General features: G+C 40.2%; 2 protein-coding genes across 4 annotated transcripts; one reads left to right on the top strand and one right to left on the bottom strand.

Moving 5' to 3' along the window:
* Positions 1-2,106: 2,106 nt before the first annotated feature.
* LOC307020808 (uncharacterized protein) lies at positions 2,107-5,394 on the top strand (the record flags this gene model as incomplete). Its single annotated transcript, XM_079652392.1, has 7 exons — positions 2,107-2,262; positions 2,698-3,367; positions 3,760-3,851; positions 3,958-4,068; positions 4,217-4,493; positions 4,804-4,978; positions 5,360-5,394. The coding sequence occupies exons 4-7, from the start codon at positions 4,004-4,006 to the stop codon at positions 5,392-5,394; spliced, it is 552 nt and encodes a 183-aa protein (XP_079508518.1). The 5' UTR covers positions 2,107-2,262; positions 2,698-3,367; positions 3,760-3,851; positions 3,958-4,003.
* Positions 5,143-18,633, bottom strand: LOC307020807 (uncharacterized protein). Of its 3 annotated transcripts, XM_079652389.1 has the most exons (20): positions 18,416-18,633; positions 16,293-16,874; positions 15,961-16,004; positions 14,048-14,101; positions 13,442-13,517; positions 12,899-13,094; positions 12,515-12,716; positions 12,236-12,311; positions 11,682-11,962; positions 11,551-11,601; positions 11,408-11,461; positions 11,228-11,301; positions 11,045-11,116; positions 10,580-10,785; positions 7,926-8,022; positions 7,674-7,836; positions 7,409-7,512; positions 7,116-7,260; positions 6,089-6,215; positions 5,143-5,781 (listed from the first exon to the last, which is right to left on the bottom strand). In XM_079652389.1, the coding sequence occupies exons 4-14, from the start codon at positions 14,063-14,065 to the stop codon at positions 10,590-10,592; spliced, it is 1,296 nt and encodes a 431-aa protein (XP_079508515.1). In that variant the 5' UTR covers positions 14,066-14,101; positions 15,961-16,004; positions 16,293-16,874; positions 18,416-18,633; the 3' UTR covers positions 5,143-5,781; positions 6,089-6,215; positions 7,116-7,260; positions 7,409-7,512; positions 7,674-7,836; positions 7,926-8,022; positions 10,580-10,589. The 3 variants fall into 3 exon arrangements, with proteins under 3 accessions (XP_079508515.1, XP_079508517.1, XP_079508516.1); XM_079652391.1 differs by lacking the exon at positions 10,580-10,785 and having other exon boundaries at positions 11,228-11,298; positions 11,406-11,461; XM_079652390.1 differs by lacking the exon at positions 10,580-10,785.
* Between the last annotated feature and the right edge of the window lie 1,907 nt (positions 18,634-20,540).

The raw sequence follows: 20,540 nt of genomic DNA, 5'->3' as shown, positions 1-20,540 counted from the left end.
TATTATAGAGATCAAAACAGTATCTTCTTAATATTTTCATCTATATTTCTATGATTGACCTTCTACTTTCCCACCTATGTATGTACTCTTAATATTTTTATGTTTCATCAAATATAACATAATTCAACAAAAAAATTCAATAACGTGCTTTAACCACTAGTTAAAACGGGTTAAAAAAACCTCAACTTTAAAGTGTTAACAAGACAAATTATACTGCTGTTTCCAGTTTAGTTTATGATGGATGTATTTTGTTATCGACACATATATTGTTTTGATATGTGTGACACCAATCTTCGGAAAAAGTGTGTTTGGTATCTGAAATAAATTAGGGTTATGCAGGTAGCTGAGAGTGGACCGACTCCGTTTCCACGGCAACGGTGGCTGAGGATCATAGCCGTGGGAACATGTTTCAAATGGGGGGTGCTGTGGGGATGACACCAGGGCTGGTTCTGACTAATGTGCTGCCCTATAAGGCAATATTTTAGCTGGCAATGAAAAACCTCTACAAAAGACCACTACACTGCAAAAAGAGAAATATATTGACATGTTGGACAGCTTATATAACAAGGCTTCAAATTTATTATATATTATAACATGTTTTAATTGGAGGGGTGGACTTCACATCCTCTAGGGGGGTCCGGGGGCACCCCCCCGGGAAGATTTTTTAAACATTTTAAAGTAAAATGCTTCAATTTGGTGCAATTTGAGCGCCCAATTAGAGACTGATATAGGGGGTACAACTCTAAACACCCATATGAAAAAGATCGGTTTGCATTTTATCAATCAAATAAGCAGCTATGTGAACATTTCCAATAACCTACCATAGCCAATAACAAATACATGTAACTTATTTTATTTGTGTTGTTCATTCATATCTTGTTTTACAAGTTAACATTTATTTATTTATGTATATTTTAAAATCTCTCCAGTTTTAAACGATATTTTTGGTTTACTGTCCTATAGTATACATTGGAATGATTTCAAACCTGTTTTTATTTATCCTAATAATTATAAAGGTGTGCCTTGGAAATATTTGTTTACATAAATTGTGATCAAAACGTTTGAGACACACTGAGATAACTTCGACTAAAGTGAACTATCTAAGCCCTCAGAGTCCTTTACCTCACTGAGCCTCTCAGTCTGACAGGAGAGGACATTATTGTAGAAAACAGCTTCTTATATCCGTTAGCGCAGCAGAAGCTAACAACAATCCCCGCCGGTGTTACAGTATAAGTTGAGTCATGACAACTGGCGACATTCTATTATTTTCGTCATAGGAATCCGGGGCGTGTACATTGAGGACCCATTGTTGACTTACCAGGAAAGAAACATCGTTTGTCGTTTACGTTCATCTTTTGCTATATCTGCCTTCCTAAGATCACTTTGCTGCACATTCAGTACTCGTATGTGAGGTTGTGGGTGAGAGTCCGATATCGTGACGCTTACAGGGAGGTATCGAACATTACAAAGTAGGTGACTGTGTGGATGCCTGTTCAAAACATTGCAAACTTCAATAAATCATTTAAATTATATATTTGTGTCCGACTTTCATTTGTTCATCGTTCTTAATGTGATGTATAGTAGCTTTGATAGCTGTCCATACCTTCAGACAGCCTAAAAGTAAAACACAAGTTGTTTATTCACAGCCCGAACGCTCATCGAGATGACTGGATCAGTCATGAAACTTGTGATCAGCTCCGATTAAATTGTGATATCAATTCTGTAGCTAACCTCCAGGGAGCACGTTTATTTTATGAAATACCTGTATCCCTCTCATCACAACAAGACTCTACACTGTGCAGGAAAAACAATTACATACATGAAAATAACCTTGATGCATGGGAATTAAACACACAAACTATCTTCCGTGGCTATACTGATATGTCACAGTAACGGTAAACCACAGAAAAGTAAGTCCAGCGGGGCACAAGTTGAATACATACAATACGGTAGTTCTATTATGCCTTTAAGCCTATACGTTTAACGTTTATTTCATAAAAATAAACGTGCTCCCTGGAGGTTAGCTACAGAATTGATATCCCACATTTCTTAAAAATATAATTAAATACTATTTAATACTTTATTTTTCTTCACAGCATATTCTGAAACGGCAGATCCTGGAGAGACTCCTGTCGAAGTTTGAGCTTGCCCTCATTCGAGCACCACTTGACCTGGATTTCCTGGAGTTTGCATGTCGCCAGGAGCTGTACCTCCTGCAAGCACTTTCGAGACATGTTGACATACCGCAAGGAATAATCCAAGGTAATAATCCAAGGTCCTGTGTCATGGATTGCGAGTCCTGGATCTTGAGTCGTGGCTGCGGTCCTGGATCATAAGTCCTGGATGGATATCCTCGTGGATTCATCTTCTTATTATACACACATGCATTTCAAAACATTTGGACTACCTATGTTGCAAATGTATTATCTTTTCAATTTACACACGGCATCTATTGCACGTCTGTCCGTCCTGGGAGAGGGATCCCTCCTCTGTTGCTCTCCCTGAGGTTTCTCCCATTTTTCCCTTTAAACTGTGGGGTTTTCTCTGGAAGTTTTTCCTTGTACGATGTGAGGGTCTAAGGACAGAGGGTGTCGTATTGTCATACTGATATTCTGTACAAACTGTGAAGTCCACTGAGACAAATGTAACATTTGTGATATTGGGCTATATAAATAAACATTGATTGATTGATTGAAGCTCTTCAAGAGCTGTTTGGACTACTTAGGCAATATTTAGATTCAGAAGCCCCAAATACAGCAGTGGGATCAGTTATTGGTCTAAGAGGACATCCTAAGTTTGAAATTGAGAGGCAGCAGTTGGTTGAGATGTTGGGGACAAACCTATCAGTGCCTTGCATTGCTAAGCTGCTGGGTTTTTCTTCCAGCACAGTCTTTAGAAGAATGAGAGAGTTTGGCTTATCTGTTTCAGAAATGTATAGCTCCATCAGTGATGAGAAGTTGGATAACGTGGTCATATCCATCAAGAATGACATGCCCACTGCTGGATACCGAATGGTCAAAGGACGGTTGTTATCCATTGGTCTACGTGTACAATGGACAAGAATGGCTGCCTCAATGCATCGAGTGGATTCCATAGGCATCCTCTCCAGACTGGCTAGTCTGGGCTGTGTTGTGAGGAGAACATATTCAGTGCGAGGGCCTCTGTCGCTTGTGCACGTGGATACCAACCACAAATTGATACGGTACTGGTATTTATATTTCGCTAAGTGTTTAAGAAATAATCTCTTTGTAATGTCCCAGTTTTGGAGAATCAGTGTTTCAATTCCAGAGTGCTATAACAGTTTGTTCTTTGGTTTTCCAGTTATAAAATTGTCTTATTTGGTGGAGTGGACGGGTATTCGAGAAAGGTAAGACTGCATTTCACTTCAGTAGACACACATTAAACAAACATGTATTTTTTGTACGAGTTTACAACTAGCTACTTAAAACCACAAAAGAGGTCCCAACGCTGTGTCCTGGCTTTGCTTAAGGAATTTGGTCCAAATGGAGAAAGTGTATGGACTAAAACGGAAGCAGCAAAGTCAAAGTAGATATAAAGGAGATTTTGTGTATTGCCTATTTTTGCTGCACAAGTATTATGAGTCAGTATACTGTATGTCAGTATTGTTTGCTTATTTCTATTGCAACAGGAATTCTTTGATCTCTGCCTTTTTTTCCCTATAATACACAGTTTAACAGAATGTTGCCTAGTTATTGTGTGTAATTGCCCTATTCTTAAATATTCTCTGCTTTTCTGCAGGTAATGTACTAGGGTGCTTCGACCAACAACCGTGCGTCAACAGCCTATGACTTCTTCTTAGAGGCAACACAAAGACATGGAGTGCCTTTAAGGTGAATTCACAGAAAAAAGTACTCTTTGGAGAACTAGATCAATACTGTGACACTTTTGGATGAGTATTTTCTTTGACAGTCCTTTGGTCAACTGTGTACATTTCAGGGTCAGAGGAGACCAAGGAGTAGAAAACGTACAGATCGCGAGATTCATGTTTTCGGTTCGCGGCACCGACCGTGGAAGCTTCATCTCTGGTAAAAGTGTTCATAACCAGAGGTAAATTGCAGCATCTTTAGTAACTCAATTAGTGAGGTGAACTTATCTGATGTGTAGACCAAGCACCTTGCACTTAACCCATGCTAGGCCAGCATGAAAATAGATCACTTGAACTGGTTTTCCCTAAACCTTGTATTTTCATCCATAGGATTGAGCGTCTTTGGCGTGATGTACGAGTCATTGTCATCAACAAGTACTCTGCGATACTGCTTTCCCTCAAAGAGGATGGTCTGCTCGACATCTCATCAACAGACAACCTCTTCTGTGTGCACTACATCATTCTTCCCCGACTTCAGATGGACTTGGGGATTTTTACAGAAGGCTGGAACCATCATCCACTCAGCACTGAACGGAACCAATGTCCAGAGCAGTTATGGCAACTTGGACTGATGCAGACAAACATTGATCAGCCGGAGAGCCCAGAGGTATTGATCTCGTTTCAGTATTACATTACATGTCACTTGTTAGACGCTTTTATCCAAAGCAACTTACATACTCAGTACTGTGGGCAATCCCACGATAGTAATTACTTACCATTTACTTTGTGTAATATACATTGTCAAAAGATTACTTTCTTTCCCTACTCTTGGCATGACCATTTTCTGGGCATTTTATTCAGTTTGTGTTATTTTAACTGCAAAAATAACACAAACTATTACTTGATGTCATTGTTCCACATTGTTTATAAGACATTTATTTCACCAAAGTGTTCAAAACCTCTGTTATGGTTATTAGGAGCCAGATGTTGACTGGGAAATTGCTGCTGACCACGATGGAGAAGAAGAGGATGCAGTGATTGTCGTCCCCGAATTCGACTGCCCTTTGAGTCCAGAAGACACAACTGAACTTCAATCAGTATTTCAGCAAATTGACCCAAACACTCCGGTCAAGGAACTGTACTTACTCTGCCGTGAGTATATAGCTGAAAGATGTGGCTCTTAAGAAATACAGCTCCCTTGAATGACACAGATGAGGTAAAAGTAAAATTCCTGTGTTCAAAGTGTTACTTAAGTACCAAGAGTAAAATAAGTCATGATGCCAATTTCAGGATAGAGTAAAGTTACTTGGCACAACTGGTGACTGGGTTTTTATTCCCTTAAATTGAAACAATTGACACAAAATACAGCTCAAAACTATAATGGTTCCCCAACTTCACCATTTGTTTCCAAAACATTTTGACTAGAACAGTATGTCACTTGAACGTATGACTGTATTCTCATCTTGAACAAATGAAAACAAATGAAAACCTTGTCAAATAAAGTGCAATAAAGACTGTCTAACCCTAACCCAGAAAACATCGATTCTATGACTCTTATGAGCGGCTAAACTCCCCTTTACTCATAACAGCCTGTGTTATGATGCTCAGGAACTCTGGATATGAGCCGAGGTGCCTTGTCGGAAAGGTAATGGAGTTGGAGCATGCATTCACTACGGGAAAGCATACCGTGTATGTACCATAGCGCACGCTGCAATCATGGTCGAACTCAATCAAGAGTTTAAAAATCTCTCTCTCTGTTGAGTTGATGGGGACGTGTGCCTGCCCCGTAAGCCATTGAAGGAAGCAACCAACAGTGATCTTGGGTTTTTCCTTCATCTCCTCTTCATCTTTTGCCGCTTCACCTGTAGACTCTGTCTCTCTTGAGTCTCTTTCATCACTCTCTGTTATCTTCACAGGGGTCCCCCTCTCTTCAACCACGAAGCTCTTTTCTTCCTCTAAAAACAAGTTGAAAATGAATACAAAGAAATGCATATATTCACCTAAGCAATGTCAATAAATATGGCTATTGTTTTTAAATTGTTTCTTTATGTGGATATTTTGAAGAAGAAAACCTCATTAGCCAGTCCTGCTTTAGTTTATCATTGTTTCATCGCAACCATCATGATGCAAAGTTGTGTTTAAACTGAGACATGTAAACATGAATAAAAAGGGTATGCAAAGCTGTCATTGAGTTGCCTGTCGTAATCGGGGGTAAAATTCAAGAACAAATACGTTTATAAAATGTCAGGGCAGTAGTATCACCTTCTTCTTCAATGTGTTGGATGAAGTCTTGTAAAAAGTTAACAATCTTCGATTCCCTCTGGCGTCGCAGCGAGCCCAGCTCGCTGAAGACTGGAGATATGGCTCCCATCAGGAATTCAGCATCCGGCTCTGAGAGAGGAAAAAACAAAATGATGTATGCTCAAAGTTGGATGACCTTAACCCTTTAATTGCCAGACCAAGAAAAAAAACTATGGAAAAATTATTTGTTTGCATTTTTTTATCAAATGGGACACACATAGCACATTTAAAAAAAAAAAGTTATCAATATTGATATTGATATAAAAAGTAATGTTAAGTGTTTTTCATAATTAAAAAAAAACGTGCTCATCTTACTGTAGATGCTGAATTGGCCTAACAGGAAACCACTGGCCTAACAGCAAATGTCTATATCCTGTGTTGGCCTAACTTGCTCATCTGTGTGCAACTTTGGGCTGTATGCCATGCATGAAAGCTGCTATATAAATTATTATCACTCTTTCAATCTGAGACTCATAAGGCAGTATAGATGTAGTAATAATGTAATATAAGATGTAGTAATATTTACATGAATCTATCTATTTACCATATTGTATTGGAAAACATCTCTGAACCCTGAAAAAGTTATATTGCTAGTTTAGTTTGTTAAAACTTTTTGTGTGCATCAAGTTATCTAATTATGTTCAGTCAGTGCTCTGACATTAAAATATGTCAAAAATGATATGGTTACCTTACAAAAGTTGACCAAAAATAGCGATTTCTTCAGCAGTGATTTTTTAGCATGCCAACTTTCTCAGTGGAAAGCTGAATGGCTTTCTGTTCTAACCACAGTGACATCTAGAGGTTGTTTTGTGCATAACATGTCAACCAAATGGTAGAGATGGCTGAATAAGGTAGAGTTAAACTTTTAAAACATTTTTTCAACAGGATATCAAGACACAAAATGTGCTCTACCAAATGGTGGCGCTGGCTGTTAAAGGGTTAAGGTTTGAAATTCATTGGTAAAATCAGCTAGAGACATAATACTGACCTTTTCATGAAGGCCAGCGACGAACAGATCCCTGAAATGCTGTGGTTGTTGTACTATCATCTCACACAAGCCATACAGCTTCATGCCTGAGCATATCTGCTGCAGCATTGGTAGAGTGCGGACCGATGAGTGCAAGATAATTGCCCTATAATTCAGTAACAGATAACAGCAATAATATAAAATCATACATAAAAAAGGGAAATAGTGACTGCACACTCAATATGAAGTATGAGTGTAAAGGAATAATTGATTGGTTTTAAACATGGGTTGAATCACTTAGCATATGTACATACTTTATTATGTCTTCCTTCCTCTCCCACGTTGCAGGACCACTGTACCCGCATGCTGTTATCCGATCCAGAAGGTCGTACATAGCTTCAGGTTCAGCTATCTCAACCTTTGCAATTAGAAAAACAGTATCACACAGTAAGTCATGGGAGCTTTAGCTTATTTTAAGAATTAGAAAATATTCACACTACAAAGAGGTGTGTGTGTCAACCATACTAAAACAAACATCATGTTATATGAAGGAGTATCTGAGGAGAAGACAAATATTACCTCTTCCATAAGCTGGCTGAGCTCTGGATCAGTCACATCTTCCTTGGAAATGGAATCTCTATCAATCTCTCCAGTGGATATGTATCCATAGCACCACTCTCTGAAAAAGTTAGGTGGAGGACCACCTTGTACTATACTGACTGCCATAATCTATCCAGCTGTCCTGCATTAACAAAGTTTAATCAATGCATAGACATTATTAATAAATGAAATAAACATCGAAAAGACATTGCAGAACACAATTCTACATACTTGAAATGCTCTTTGTGGTAGTCAGTCATTGAGTACTTGGGGGTTTTCCCTGTACTCCTTCCCTGAAAAAACTTCCTTTCAACACCTGCCATCATTTCTATAATTGAAAGGAAAAGTGGATCAATACATTGATAATCTCAATTAGACCACTGTATACGTATGTTAAAGAACAGCACGCGTCATGCAAAGCCCTTAACCTGTGCAAGCACAGAAATTGCATGCAACCAGAGAACCGCCACACACTGAGGAATATTTTCATTTATTATAAGATGGTAAACATATACCGTATTTTCCGGACTATAAGTCGCACTTTTTTTCCTAGTTTGGCTGGTCCTGCGACTTATAGTCAGGAGCGACGTATATATGTTTTAAATGTCAATTCATGCTGACTGACATGAACCGTCTACAGCCACCAGAGGGCGCTCTAGGCTTGTGACAACTATATGCTGCCCCTGTACCACCGAAAAAAATAACATTAACATTAAAAGAAAAGAAAGACTGAACAAAATCGAAATGCCTCCAAAAAGAAAATCGTATGCTGCAGATTACAAACTGCAGGTTGTGAAATATGCATCCGAAAACGGCAATAGAGCAGCAGAGAGAAAGTTTGGAGTCAACGAGAAACTTGTGAGAGACTGGAGAAAAGCAGAGGTTGCTCTTGCCGCCATGAAAAAAACAAAAAAAGCGAATCGCGGGCTGAGGGCGAGATGGCCAGAGCTGGAGGAACGACTATATAGATGGGTTTTAGAGCAACGTGCTGCCGGGAGAGGCATGTCAACGGTGCATGTACGTCTCCACGCCCTGGCAGTTGCCAAAGACATGAATATAAACGACTTCAGAGGCGGGCCGTCCTGGTGTTACCGTTTCATGCAACGGAACCGGCTCTCTATCAGAGCACGGACAACTGTATGTCAGAAACTGCCAGCAGATTTTCAGGCCAAGATCGACAGTTTCCGTGAGTTTGTTGCAAAGCAGGTGACTGAACACAACGTGTCACCGGATCACATTATAAACATGGATGAAGTCCCCCTCACGTTTGACATCCCCATGGGCCGAAGTGTCGCAGAGAAAGGGCAGAAAAGTGTGAATATAGTGACAACTGGTCATGAGAAATCACACTTCACCGTGGTGCTTGCATGTTGTGGAGACGGATCGAAATTACCACCGATGGTCATTTTCAAGCGCAAAACCATGCCAAAAGACGACTTCCCCCCCACAATTGCCGTGGCCGTGAATGAGAAAGGATGGATGGATACAGAAATGATGAATGTTTGGCTTACAAAGTGCTACACTAAGCGTCCCGACGGCTTCTTTAAAACACGCAAAGCCCTGCTTGTGATGGACAGTATGCGAGCGCACATAACGCAACTGTTCAAAGATAAAATAAAAGCTTGCAACTCCATACCTGTCATCATCCCTGGAGGCTTAACAAAAGTACTCCAGCCACTCGACATCTCCGTGAACCGGAGCTTCAAGGCTGTCTTGCGTCGCCTGTGGGAGGAGTGGATGGTGGATGGAGAGCACAGCTTCACGGCAACGGGAAGGATGCGCCATGCAACTTTCCAGCAAGTCCTTGGATGGATCGACAAAGCATGGACTTCTGTGACAACCGAAACCATACTGTCCGGATTCAGAAAGGCTGGGATAACGGGAAATAATGCTGCGTCTGACGACAGCCCCGCAGAAGAGGAGACAGTGCTTCGTCTTCCTCCGGAGTTGGCGGAGTTGTTCCGCAGCGACACCGAGAATGAAGAATTCAATGGATTCAGTGAAGTGGAATGAGATCGGGAGCTTCGTTAACTTGCTTACCGAGACTTGGCTCGTCGTGTTAATTTAGCCTCTTTTTTTCAGCCTCCCAGCGATGTTCCTTATGCTATTGTGTAGCTGAATAACTGTACATATGTTACGTTAACATACCGGACATTCAGCCTGTTCTGTGTTAAATTAACTGAATAACTGTTTGTGTTAAATTACCGGTAACATACCGGACATTCAGCCTGTTCTGTGTTAAATTAACTGAATAACCGTTTGTGTTAAATTGTTAAGTGTGAAATAAATGTCTGAATAAATGCGAATTCATACTTTTTGACAAGAACTGTCTACAGCCGTGAGAGTGCGCTCTCGGCTTGTGACAACTATATGCTGCTCCTGTACCACTGAAAAAAACGAAGAAGAGAGCGGACGGTTCTTCCGGGTTAGCTGCTTGTTAGCCATCTGTTGTTAGCCGTCTTGTTAGCTTGTTAGCCGTCTGTTGTTAGCCCGCCGTCTTGTGTCCGGTGCGGCGCAGGGTCCACCCCTACCAGCCCAGCGGCCGAATGCTCAGTGGGTGCGTCCGAGATGCCCCGTCTGTCCCAGCAGTCCTCCGTCGGAGCGCGTCAAGGGGTAGAAGCATGCCACCCTAGCCCGACTCGCAGAGCCAGCCTCCAGGTAGAAGGTATGTGTTGCGTTAACATACCGGACCTGTGTAGTTAATAACTTCCCTTTCCAGTTTACCGTAAATGTCTGTTATTGGCTTGGATTTGAAAATAAATATCTGAATAAATACGACTTATAGTCCGGTGCGACCTATATACGTTTTTTTCCTCTTCACGACGCATTTATTGGCTGATGCGACTTATACTCAGGAGCGACTTATAGTCCAGAAAATACGGTACCTGTTAAGAATTATTTCCTGAGAGCCCCATGGTCAATTCCAGACTCTCCAATGAAAGACACTCGGAGGTTTTTTTTGGGAGAAGACCTCTTCTGACGTCTCCACTGCCCTAAACCCCTTTCAAACATGTCCTCCCTAGTGACACTAACATTAAAGAGTGTTGTTGTGTCCACTCGTCCACTAAGTGTTTCGATGGCCTCAGCAAGACTTGAAGGAAACAATTAGAAGTTGATTAGACAACTGGATCCAAAACGTTTTCCCTTAAGAGACCCCTTTTGTATCATTGAGTAAACTGACGACCCCTGACTGATGTAAAGTGGCGTCTTTTAAATGATATTCAAGGCATAACAATAACAATGCAGGGCAACTGATGAACAGTATAATTAACACAAATAGTGAACACAATAACTGCAGGACGTTTTTTTTTTTTAAATAAGCAATTACAGTTAAATTTTAAGCATATTACCTTTTCTCTCGCCCTGTCAGTTCTTCACTGGCATGTTCTTCCAAATCGATAATTTGTGTCGACTGCAATGTACTGATGAGGGAAAAAATATTTCAATGGGGCATAACTTAATCATGGTTTACAATATCTAACACTGCAAGAAAAAAGTATATAAAGAATGTGCATAATAGGAGAAAAAAAAACCTTTCTCTACAAGTGCTGGCATGTATTTCAACCAAATACTCAGGAAATAACTCTGAGCACAATGGACAGGCCACCTTTAAAAATACAGAAAAGCAGAGCAAATATTCAAGTGAATTACTGAGACGCAGAAACCTTCATCATCTGCAATAATGTAATTGATAAATAATGCCCTGATTTTACCTTAATATCGATTTTAGAACAGGAGGTCCTACACGGGAGCACACTTGGAGAAGCCTATAATAAAATGTAGAAAGACTGCCAATTAATGACACATACAATGAAAATTGTTTAGAAACAAACACCTACAATATTAGTGAGCTTACATTCCCAGGATTGCTTGTAGCTAGAGACTCATCTAAATCTGGGTCCAGATCCTGAAAATCGTAACCAGTTAAAAAAGCTGTCGATTCAGGATGATAATGATCCTGCATAGTTATTTGTGGAATAACATTACCGGTTCCAGATCCATGTGGTCAGAACAGCTGCTTGGTTCACACTCTTGTGCATGTAAAGCCAACAGCTGGACAGGCATGCTTAGATGACACGTGGCACATCTGGCTTTTGGCATATTTTTGAACTCCTTCGATGAGTAGGGCAAGGGGGAGGTGTCCAAAGTGTCCTGGATGGGCATTATATAGAGACAGCCTTTTCCACCTAAAGCTTTGGCAAGGTAGGCCCCTGTGTAACCCTCTGCCTCAGGTGCCAAAACACTTAATTTCCACTGACCTGATCCTCCTATGTGGGAATACAAACAAGTTGATGTTATTTAATGCACAGAATGTTCTAGTATAGGGGAGGCAGTTGATTTTAACAAGATGCACACTTGCAGTGTTAGGCTTTCTCATGGATTGCTAAAAACAAGAGGGTAGGTAAATATGCTAACCATCAAGGGCATTAATGAGCTATTATAAGAGCAGCTATTGTAGGAGAAGATAGAGGGTATAAATAGGATTTAACTGCAGAAATACTAGACCACAGTTGAATTTAATAAGGGAGATTGTATCTTACCAGCAGCTTTATGTAGCATCCAGGCCCCTTCCAATGGTACCATTTTGGAATATGATTCCATAAGTATATATGATATCTATGTGGGAAGAGCAAAACAAGTGTGCAGTTAGAACTATAACCCTCCACACATGTCACCACTGTTGAAGCTGATTTGTGACCAGTAGTACTTCAGTGGATTGGGAAACTACAGTAATACATAAAAAATGTCCCCAAATTGGGATCAATAAAGTGCTTCTTATATTATCTTGACTCCTTCCCTTATTATTTGTTCTATCTTACCTGGGAGTGGTCAGCATTTTCGGGGATATTGAGAGTCCTCCTGCCAAGTCCAGCCTGGAGAAGGACCATTTCATCCGATGACTTTGGTGTTCTTTCTGTGCTCTTATTGAGCAGGAAGAACTGGATTGGGGTTGACCTAACAGCCCTTCTTTTGGGAGATGGGGTATAACTTTTACCCGATTTGAATAGGCCGGGGAAAACCCTGAGGAGTTGAAAACAATGTGTAAGAGAGGCATTTAAGAAGCTTTTATACAATATATTCATTCTAAACAATCTGAAGAGCGTCAATTTCTATGAAAAAAAAAACTGAATTATAGTCAATTGCGGAGTTATTACAATGGCAATTCAGTTCAGAACTATATTTATTTCCTAACGGATCCAAACCTGGCCATATTTTGGTCCACTGTATTTCCTGCTGTAGAAGGAAAGCCAGGGGTCCTTTGTTGCTTCTGCCCCTGGACTGCCTGACGCTGCCTTGTCCCAGCCTGCTGCCTGTTGCCAAGAGCAGACTGCTGCTGTCCCTGTATAGTAGGCTGTCTGTTGCCCACCTCCACCTGCTCTCCCTGAACCTGTACTTCATCTGTGAACACAATTTAAAGATGTCTATGATTCCCTAGAATCTAAATAAACTGAGTACTAAATACGTAAAGTAGTTGGAATATATAAAGGCTTCATTAATTAAACATTACCCAGATAGTCACAAGCCCTGAAAATAAATAGAAGAAGAACAAGAAGAAGATGAACCTTTAATTATCCCCCATGGGGAAATTCAGTTTTTCACTCTGGTTTTAATATAGGTTGGTAAAACTGTCACTGAAACACCTCGGCGTGCTTCCGCCGGCCAAGACTGCAGCTGTAATTTTTTGTAAACGACTGACCATTAGATGAATCTGTGAAGACAAGTGATCTCCCCCTAGTTTCACTTACGATTTTGAGAAGTTGGTTCAGCCATGGCACTTCTCAGCAACTCAACGACACGCCTGGCAGCATTTTGTAACTCTATCTGTTAAAATAGATAGCATTTTTCATTTAATCATTTATTTCAATAGGGACAATGCACATAAATGAACACTTTAGACAAATAACGCTTCAAGTGTAAATGGATCATGTCTTCCTATACTGTCTATACTGTCTTGCTGTTTTTAAATTATTGTCTTGTTGTTGCGCACTGGCACTTTGACTTTGAGTCGATGTAATTTCGCTGTACTTGTTATAATGACAAATAAAGTATCTATCTATCTATCTATTTATCTATCTATCTATCTAAAACAGACACAAAAAAGAAATAGTCAAATTGATTGTCACAATCACAGTGCAAAGACATGTCGTCTTGTTTATCCAGATCTGCTAACAGTTAACTTTAGCTAACTTTTATTATTGCGGGCAGACAGCTGTGTCACTTTGTTCTTATACCGTGGCTTGTAAATAATGCAATGTCAATATCTTAAATGCCCGTCAAGCAGATACAATTATAGTTATGTTAAACCATTGTTTTCTATATGCATAGCTAAAAGTACCGGGTTTTGTACGTACCTCCTTGTCGTCAGCCATTCTTCTTCTGCGTGGCTTTCCCGCTCCGATATCCCTCTTCATTTGAAAACGGCCAATCATAAAAGAGGAGGGGTGTAACCAATTAGATTTGGCGTTACTGGGACACGGTACGCCCACTTCCTAACATTTCTCCGCGCGCGAGAGCAGGCCAGAGTTTCACGAGCAGAAGAGCAGGAATTGCTCGCGAGAGCGCAGGAGACCAAGGAGAGCTCATGTAGATGCTGCACATGCTCAAGGCATGTTTCTCCCCTGCAGGCTTCAATATTAGCTCTCCTGGCAGTGGATGTGATGAGAGGAGGTGGATGGGGTGGAGGCGGGCGGCAGCATGACAACCTGAAATAACAGCTGACTGCCATTTTAAAGTTTGGCTGCAGCACGGTGATTGGCTGCTGGAGAATGAGGTGAAATGTAATATGTTAAAGACAACGCCTGTGATGAGCTGATTATATGCAGCTGCGGAGTGAATGTATATACATATATATATATATATATATATATATATATATATATATATATATATATACCCAGTCTTCCTGAAAGAACTTGCGCCGAGCTTCATTTTACATCAATATGCAATTCACCTGTGAAATTAATTGCCAGTGGCCATAAAACAATGCAACAATCCTTCAAGTAAAAAAAATGTTAAGTCTGTTGCAGTTGTTAAACTGTTGCACTTTATTAATTCCAACATCAAAAAATGTATTGTTTTGTTTGGCAATGGGATTTGCATGGGGTGGGAATCAGGCTGCTTGCCAGGATGGAGGGAGGACATACCACTGAGAAAAAAATTAAAATAAAGGGAGGGTGAAGAAGAATGAGTGAGCAGTAATACACATTCAATTGATTTTCATTAGGCTACTTTAAAATGTTTATACTGTTTTAGAAACGTTTGAAGACAAGTGCAGTGTTGTATGAAGTATTTGGTATTCCACTGTATGGATGCAGCGATTAACCAATGTCACTTTTAACAGCTCAGCTACACTGAGTGTTTTTGTTCTCACTATCTAAACAACTACATTATGGTACGTTAAGGTTCATTACAGCAACTGTTGCTCATTGAAAAATATGTAAAACGGGTTAATCGTGTTAATAAAGGTAAATAGGCACAGCAGCTGAAAATGCCAAAACGTTATGGAAAAATCCTATAAAACCTCTAATTATAAGAACACATTCATCCATCGTTAGTGTCATAATTGTAAAATCCTGACAAAGGTGATGTTTCCTCAGACTATTATCATAGCATCAAAATGTAAAATCATTGCATCCCTAGAGCCTTACAGCACAACATTTCTAGTGAATAATAACTCCTCCAACAGGCACATTGTATTCCAAGATAAGGGATCAAATAGCATTTGATAGATAACAAACAGTCTATAGATCCCCTTGGGGAAATTATATCATGATGCGTTTGTTACGTTACAATTTGATCTGCCCAATAATAGGGTACTGATATATTACCCTTTGTTGTAGTTTACGGTTTCACCACTTGATTGTCACTATTGTTAATTTGCACTATCTGTAGATGAATGTCTAATCATAATTCTTTGTCCTAGTTCCTTTACATTTCTGTTGTTGTTTGGTGGTTGTTTGGTGATTATTTACTAATACTTTAGTAAGTGTGGACTTAACGCCAGAGTAGCTAACGTGAACCTGGTGTCTCTGTGGTGTAATCAAATATTGACACAGCTTTAATTAAATAAACTACCTAGTTTCAATTTATCGTTTAGTGTGGACTTTGCACATTTAAAATAACTTGTGTATAGCTGGTGCTACAGACAGCATAACTTTTTGCATTTTTCTTTAACAAATGCCACCTAAGATAATGGCGTGCCAACAATTACCACAAATGTTAACAGCACACATAGATGTAATTGTACAAAAGCCAATTAACATACCAAATGGTGCAGGGCTCCCAGTCATAAAGGTGCTCCGTCCCCCCCTGTGGCAGGCAGACAAAGACATTGTACATCTGTATGCTCTTTGAACTTTGTACTTTCACAAGTACTTATAATATATGTATTGTTCAAATAGTTTGCATATATTTAAAAATATAGTCGTGAAAAAAGACATCTGACCGACTAGAGGGATTTACAGGATGTTTACACAAATAGCTTAATATTGTGAATTGGACAACAGCATTCCTTCAAGGTAAGATTAAGTAATTGCTATACAAATTCAGAAAAGTTATCCAACAGCAAACACTGTCATCATCAATCATTTTTCCTACCTTTCGGTTCCTTGTCTTTATTATTTTGCGGACAGGGAACACCTCGAGATGGTTGTAAGCGCAATCTGTAATTGTATGGAATACATTATTAACAGGTAAAGTACGTTTTGTATAGGGCTCAACTCAGAATGCCTGGTTTGGTGGTGGGTGGGTGCTTGGAGCCTGGTGTGGTGGTGGGTGGGTGCTTGGAGCCTGGTTTGGTGGTGGGTGGGTGCTGGGAGCCTGGTTTGGTGGTGGGTGGGTGCTTGGAGCCTGGTTTGGTGGTGGGTGGGTGCTGGGAGCCTGGTTTGGTGGTGGGTGGGTGCTTGGAGCCTGGTTTGGTGGTGGGTGGGTGCTGGGAGCCTGGTGTGGTGGTGGGTGGGTGGGTGCTTGGAGCCTGGTTTGGTGGTGGGTGGGTGCTTTGAGCCTGGTGTGGTGGTGGATCTGCTGTTTCCTGTGGTTGCTGTCTATGGGTGATGGGTGATGGATGGCATGGCACCAAATTTAAGATGTAGCTTCCATCGAGCAGTTGGTTGGGTGGTTCTTGGGGTGGTGTTGGTGTGTCAGGGTTCTCCTCTTGGTCTGGGTTGAGTCTTGTCCAACCTACAAAGGGTTTGGAGTACAAATCTGTTTAAAAGCCCACATATTTATTTATTTATTATGTATAATACCATAATGTTGCATTGGTTAGTTATCGGTTCATAAAGAATATATTTATACATATCCACATCTGTTTATACAACCTTTTCATTCATGCCTCCCCATATTAGTATTTCATTTTACTTTCTGTCTTATCTTATTCTATTTTATAAGTATATATTTGACTTATTCCTGCATGTTAGTTTTGCACCTACGTTGTTGGACTAGTTTCTTCTTGCACTATTTTATTTCTTCTTGTACTATTTGTATGCTGCATTGTTGGAGGAGCCTGGGAGTTAAGATTGTCATTTCCAACAACTACGCTGTAGCGGTGCATATGACAATAACACCTTTGAACATTGAATGTTCGAAAACAAGAAGATGGAATACACACACATACATTATAAAATATGAAATTAGGCCAATGTGCAAAACATGCAAAAAAAGGCAACCCTAATCAAGCTAAACTGTAAAAAAAAAGATTGATTGAGTATGATGTCACCCACAGGTATCTGTTTGGCATTAGGGCAGAGGAGCCAGAGAAGCTAGGGTTGTCCACAGAGCCACTGCTCAGCGCAATTTATTTGAAGAAGAAACACATTTTTTTTCTGACTGTGTGACTGTGACTCTGATTGTGGTGGAAGATGTCCCAGAACACTTGTCCCCTCTTAATTCTTACATGCAGGGGGTCCTAGCAGTGCCAGTGGTCCACCATGCAGCATTACGAGTATCATACAGTAATTCAATGTTTACAGCAGGGGTGGTGAACCTTTTTCCTCTCAAGGGCCATTTCAATTTTTTCAACATCCTCCGAGGGCCGTACAAATGATTGACCTCTGCTTAAAAAAACTAAAATCACAGCCCATTCATTGGGCCTTTCTTTCATGCTGTGCAAAGAAAAAGCATCCTCTTAATCCAGATACCTCACCATGACTCACGCATGCATGCACGTGCACGGTGTGGCATGACCACCACAACAGAAAGATATGGACACAAGATGTGTGCAAATGTATTTAGTTTCATATCCATGTGGACACGATTTAAGTGGGGGGGTACCTCACACCCTCTAGGGGGGTCCGGGGGGCATGCTCCCCCGGGAAGATTTGTTTTTAAATGTTTAAGTTAAAAGCATCAATCTGGTGCACTTTGAGAGCAACATTAAGAGATCTATGGATACATCTCTCAACACCCATATGAAACAGAACTGTAAGCAGATTTTCTTTTTCTTTATGGATATTTTACAAATCGCTCCCCTTTCAAACTGTATTCTTCTTTATTAATAACAACTTTGTTTGACTGTCATACAGTATTTTATACCTGTTTACTTTATTCTCTTATTTTTTTATAACTATAATGATCATATCAATAATGATAATTATAATAATACATTACATTTATAAAGCGCTTTTCCTGGTGCTCAAAGCGCTTACAAGCAAGTAAAACAAAATAACAACAGATAAATAAAGATAAAATAAATAAAGATGATGATAAAGATGTACCTTTACCTCACTGGTTGGAGAAAAAGCTTCTTATATTCGTTAGCATAGCTAGCTAACCAGGTGCTAATAACAACAAAGTTATTGACTGTATGATCAGTATGACAGATGAACAGATCGCCCACTGGGCTTTCAACTAAAGACACAGCCACGCAGAAACTGCGGTATGTGTACGGCTCCTTATGGGTAGGCCTACTGCAATTTCTCAAGTGCCGGAGCGGCATTCTGGCATTCTGGTACTCTCTGTCAAAACTGCACCCGTCAGACACGATAGGCTCGTGTTGTGTTCAAGGACCCTAATCTTGGCCAGGAAAAACAGGCACTCGCTTTTTTTATTTTTTGCGGTCTATATTTCTTCCATTTTTTTCTTTTTTGCGTGTGTTTATAAATTACCTCGAGGGCCGTACCAAATGGTCTCGCGGGCCGTATACGGCCCGGAGGCCGGAGGTTCCCCACCCCTGGTTTCCAGCAATCAAACTGATCGCTTCAATATTTGCAAAAGTCAATGGTATCCCCCACACTGGTTTATCATTGGAAAATGGAAGTTTGATAAGTGAACAAAATGTATTTATTTAAGTTTTGGCCTGCAATATAATTAGGACTCATAGGCTTTATTATATGTATAATGATGCTTATAACATGTATTTCTACAATCTGGCTTCAATTCACCACCTCACCATCTGCATAGACAATTAACCCTGTCATCATAATCTTCTGTCAATTAAAAAAATATATAGATTACAACTTTTGCATGGGAAGTGGCATACACCTCTTTCAAGCCCTGTTTTGTGCATACATAATAGTTATAAATGAGACCCCAGCTCTTTAAAATTACTCTCTTTGTTGCTTTGAAATAAACAGGACAAATCAACACCACACATTGTATAACAGATAGTCAATATATGCATGAGTGACTCGTGCAGATGGTTATGAAATAAATGCAATCTCACCTGCAACCGTCAGCTTGAAAATGGCCTCCACATTGTCAAGGCATGTCTTGGCTGATGGGCTAAACCGGGCATGCATGGGCATCAAAACCTTCATTTTAGATGTCCGTGGCACCCTCTTGGTAGGGGGATACGCCAGCAGCAGCAGGGGCTTCAAGCCAAGGGCATGCAACTTCTCCAGCTGGGAAAATAATTGTTGAGAGGTAGAGAGATCAATTAGATAAATACACAAAACTGTTGTTTACATTTGAATTTATCCTAATATCCTGGCATCATAATAAAAACAATGATTTGTTCATAATGTTTTGTAGGATACATTTGGGATTTTTAACTTATGAGACACTTTCTAAACTTCCTACACATAATAGTTAATTCTGTTTGAAAATCATTAATCATGAATTATATTCTCATTAATGATACAATTAATACTCTGGATGTGAAGCAATACCAGTTCATTTATAATCCTCTGTCAAAGTAATAAAACTACTTTTCAAGCTTTTGGTGAATGAGATAATTCTGTAAACCACAGGGGTGCACCGAATGGGAAATTCTTGGCCGAAACCGATACCGAAAATAGGAAACAGTTGGCCGAAAACCGAATGCCGAAAGGCCGAAAATGATTAATAGAAATATATACAGTTGCAAGAAAAAGTATGTGAACCCTTTGGAATTACCTGGATTTCAGCATAAGTTGGTCATAAAATGTGTTCTGATCTGCACGTTTGAAGTTTGCAAAAGAGAACCTGGATGTTCCACAGCACTACTGGCAAAATATTCTGTGGACAGATGAAACCAAAGTTGAGATGTTTGGAAGGAACACACATGTGTGGAGAAAAAAAGGCACAGCACACCAACATCAAAACCTCATCCCAACTGTGAAGTATGGTGGAGGGAGCATCAGGGTTTGGGGCTGCTTTGCTGCCTCAGGGCCTGGACAGATTGCCATCATCGACGGAAAAATAAATTCTCAAGTTTATCAAGACATTTTGCTGGAGAACTTAAGGCCATATGTCCACCAATTGAAGCTCAACAGAAGATGGGTGATGCAACAGGACAACGACCCAAAGCACAGAAGTAAATCAACAACAGAATGGCTTCAACAGAAGACAATACGCCTTCTGGGGTGGCCCAGTCAGAGTCCTGACCTCAACCCAATTGAGATGCTGTGGCATGACCTCAAGAGAGCG

This window comes from Notothenia rossii, assembly GCF_949606895.1.
Source record: "Notothenia rossii genome assembly, chromosome: 9".
In the NCBI taxonomy this organism is placed as follows: Eukaryota; Metazoa; Chordata; class Actinopteri; order Perciformes; family Nototheniidae; genus Notothenia; species Notothenia rossii.
The sequence above is the reverse complement of the archived record's forward strand: the minus strand, read 5'-3'. Positions and strand labels throughout refer to the sequence as shown.

Bases quoted from the DNA above. Each gene is read 5' to 3' on its own strand.
- LOC307020807 (XM_079652389.1), bottom strand. The intron at 11,963-12,235 runs GTAAGATACAAT...ATTCCCACATAG, and splicing joins GATGCTACATAAAGCTGCTG to GAGGATCAGGTCAGTGGAAA. The intron at 11,302-11,407 runs GTAAAATCAGGG...GTATTTTTAAAG, and splicing joins GTTCTAAAATCGATATTAAG to GTGGCCTGTCCATTGTGCTC.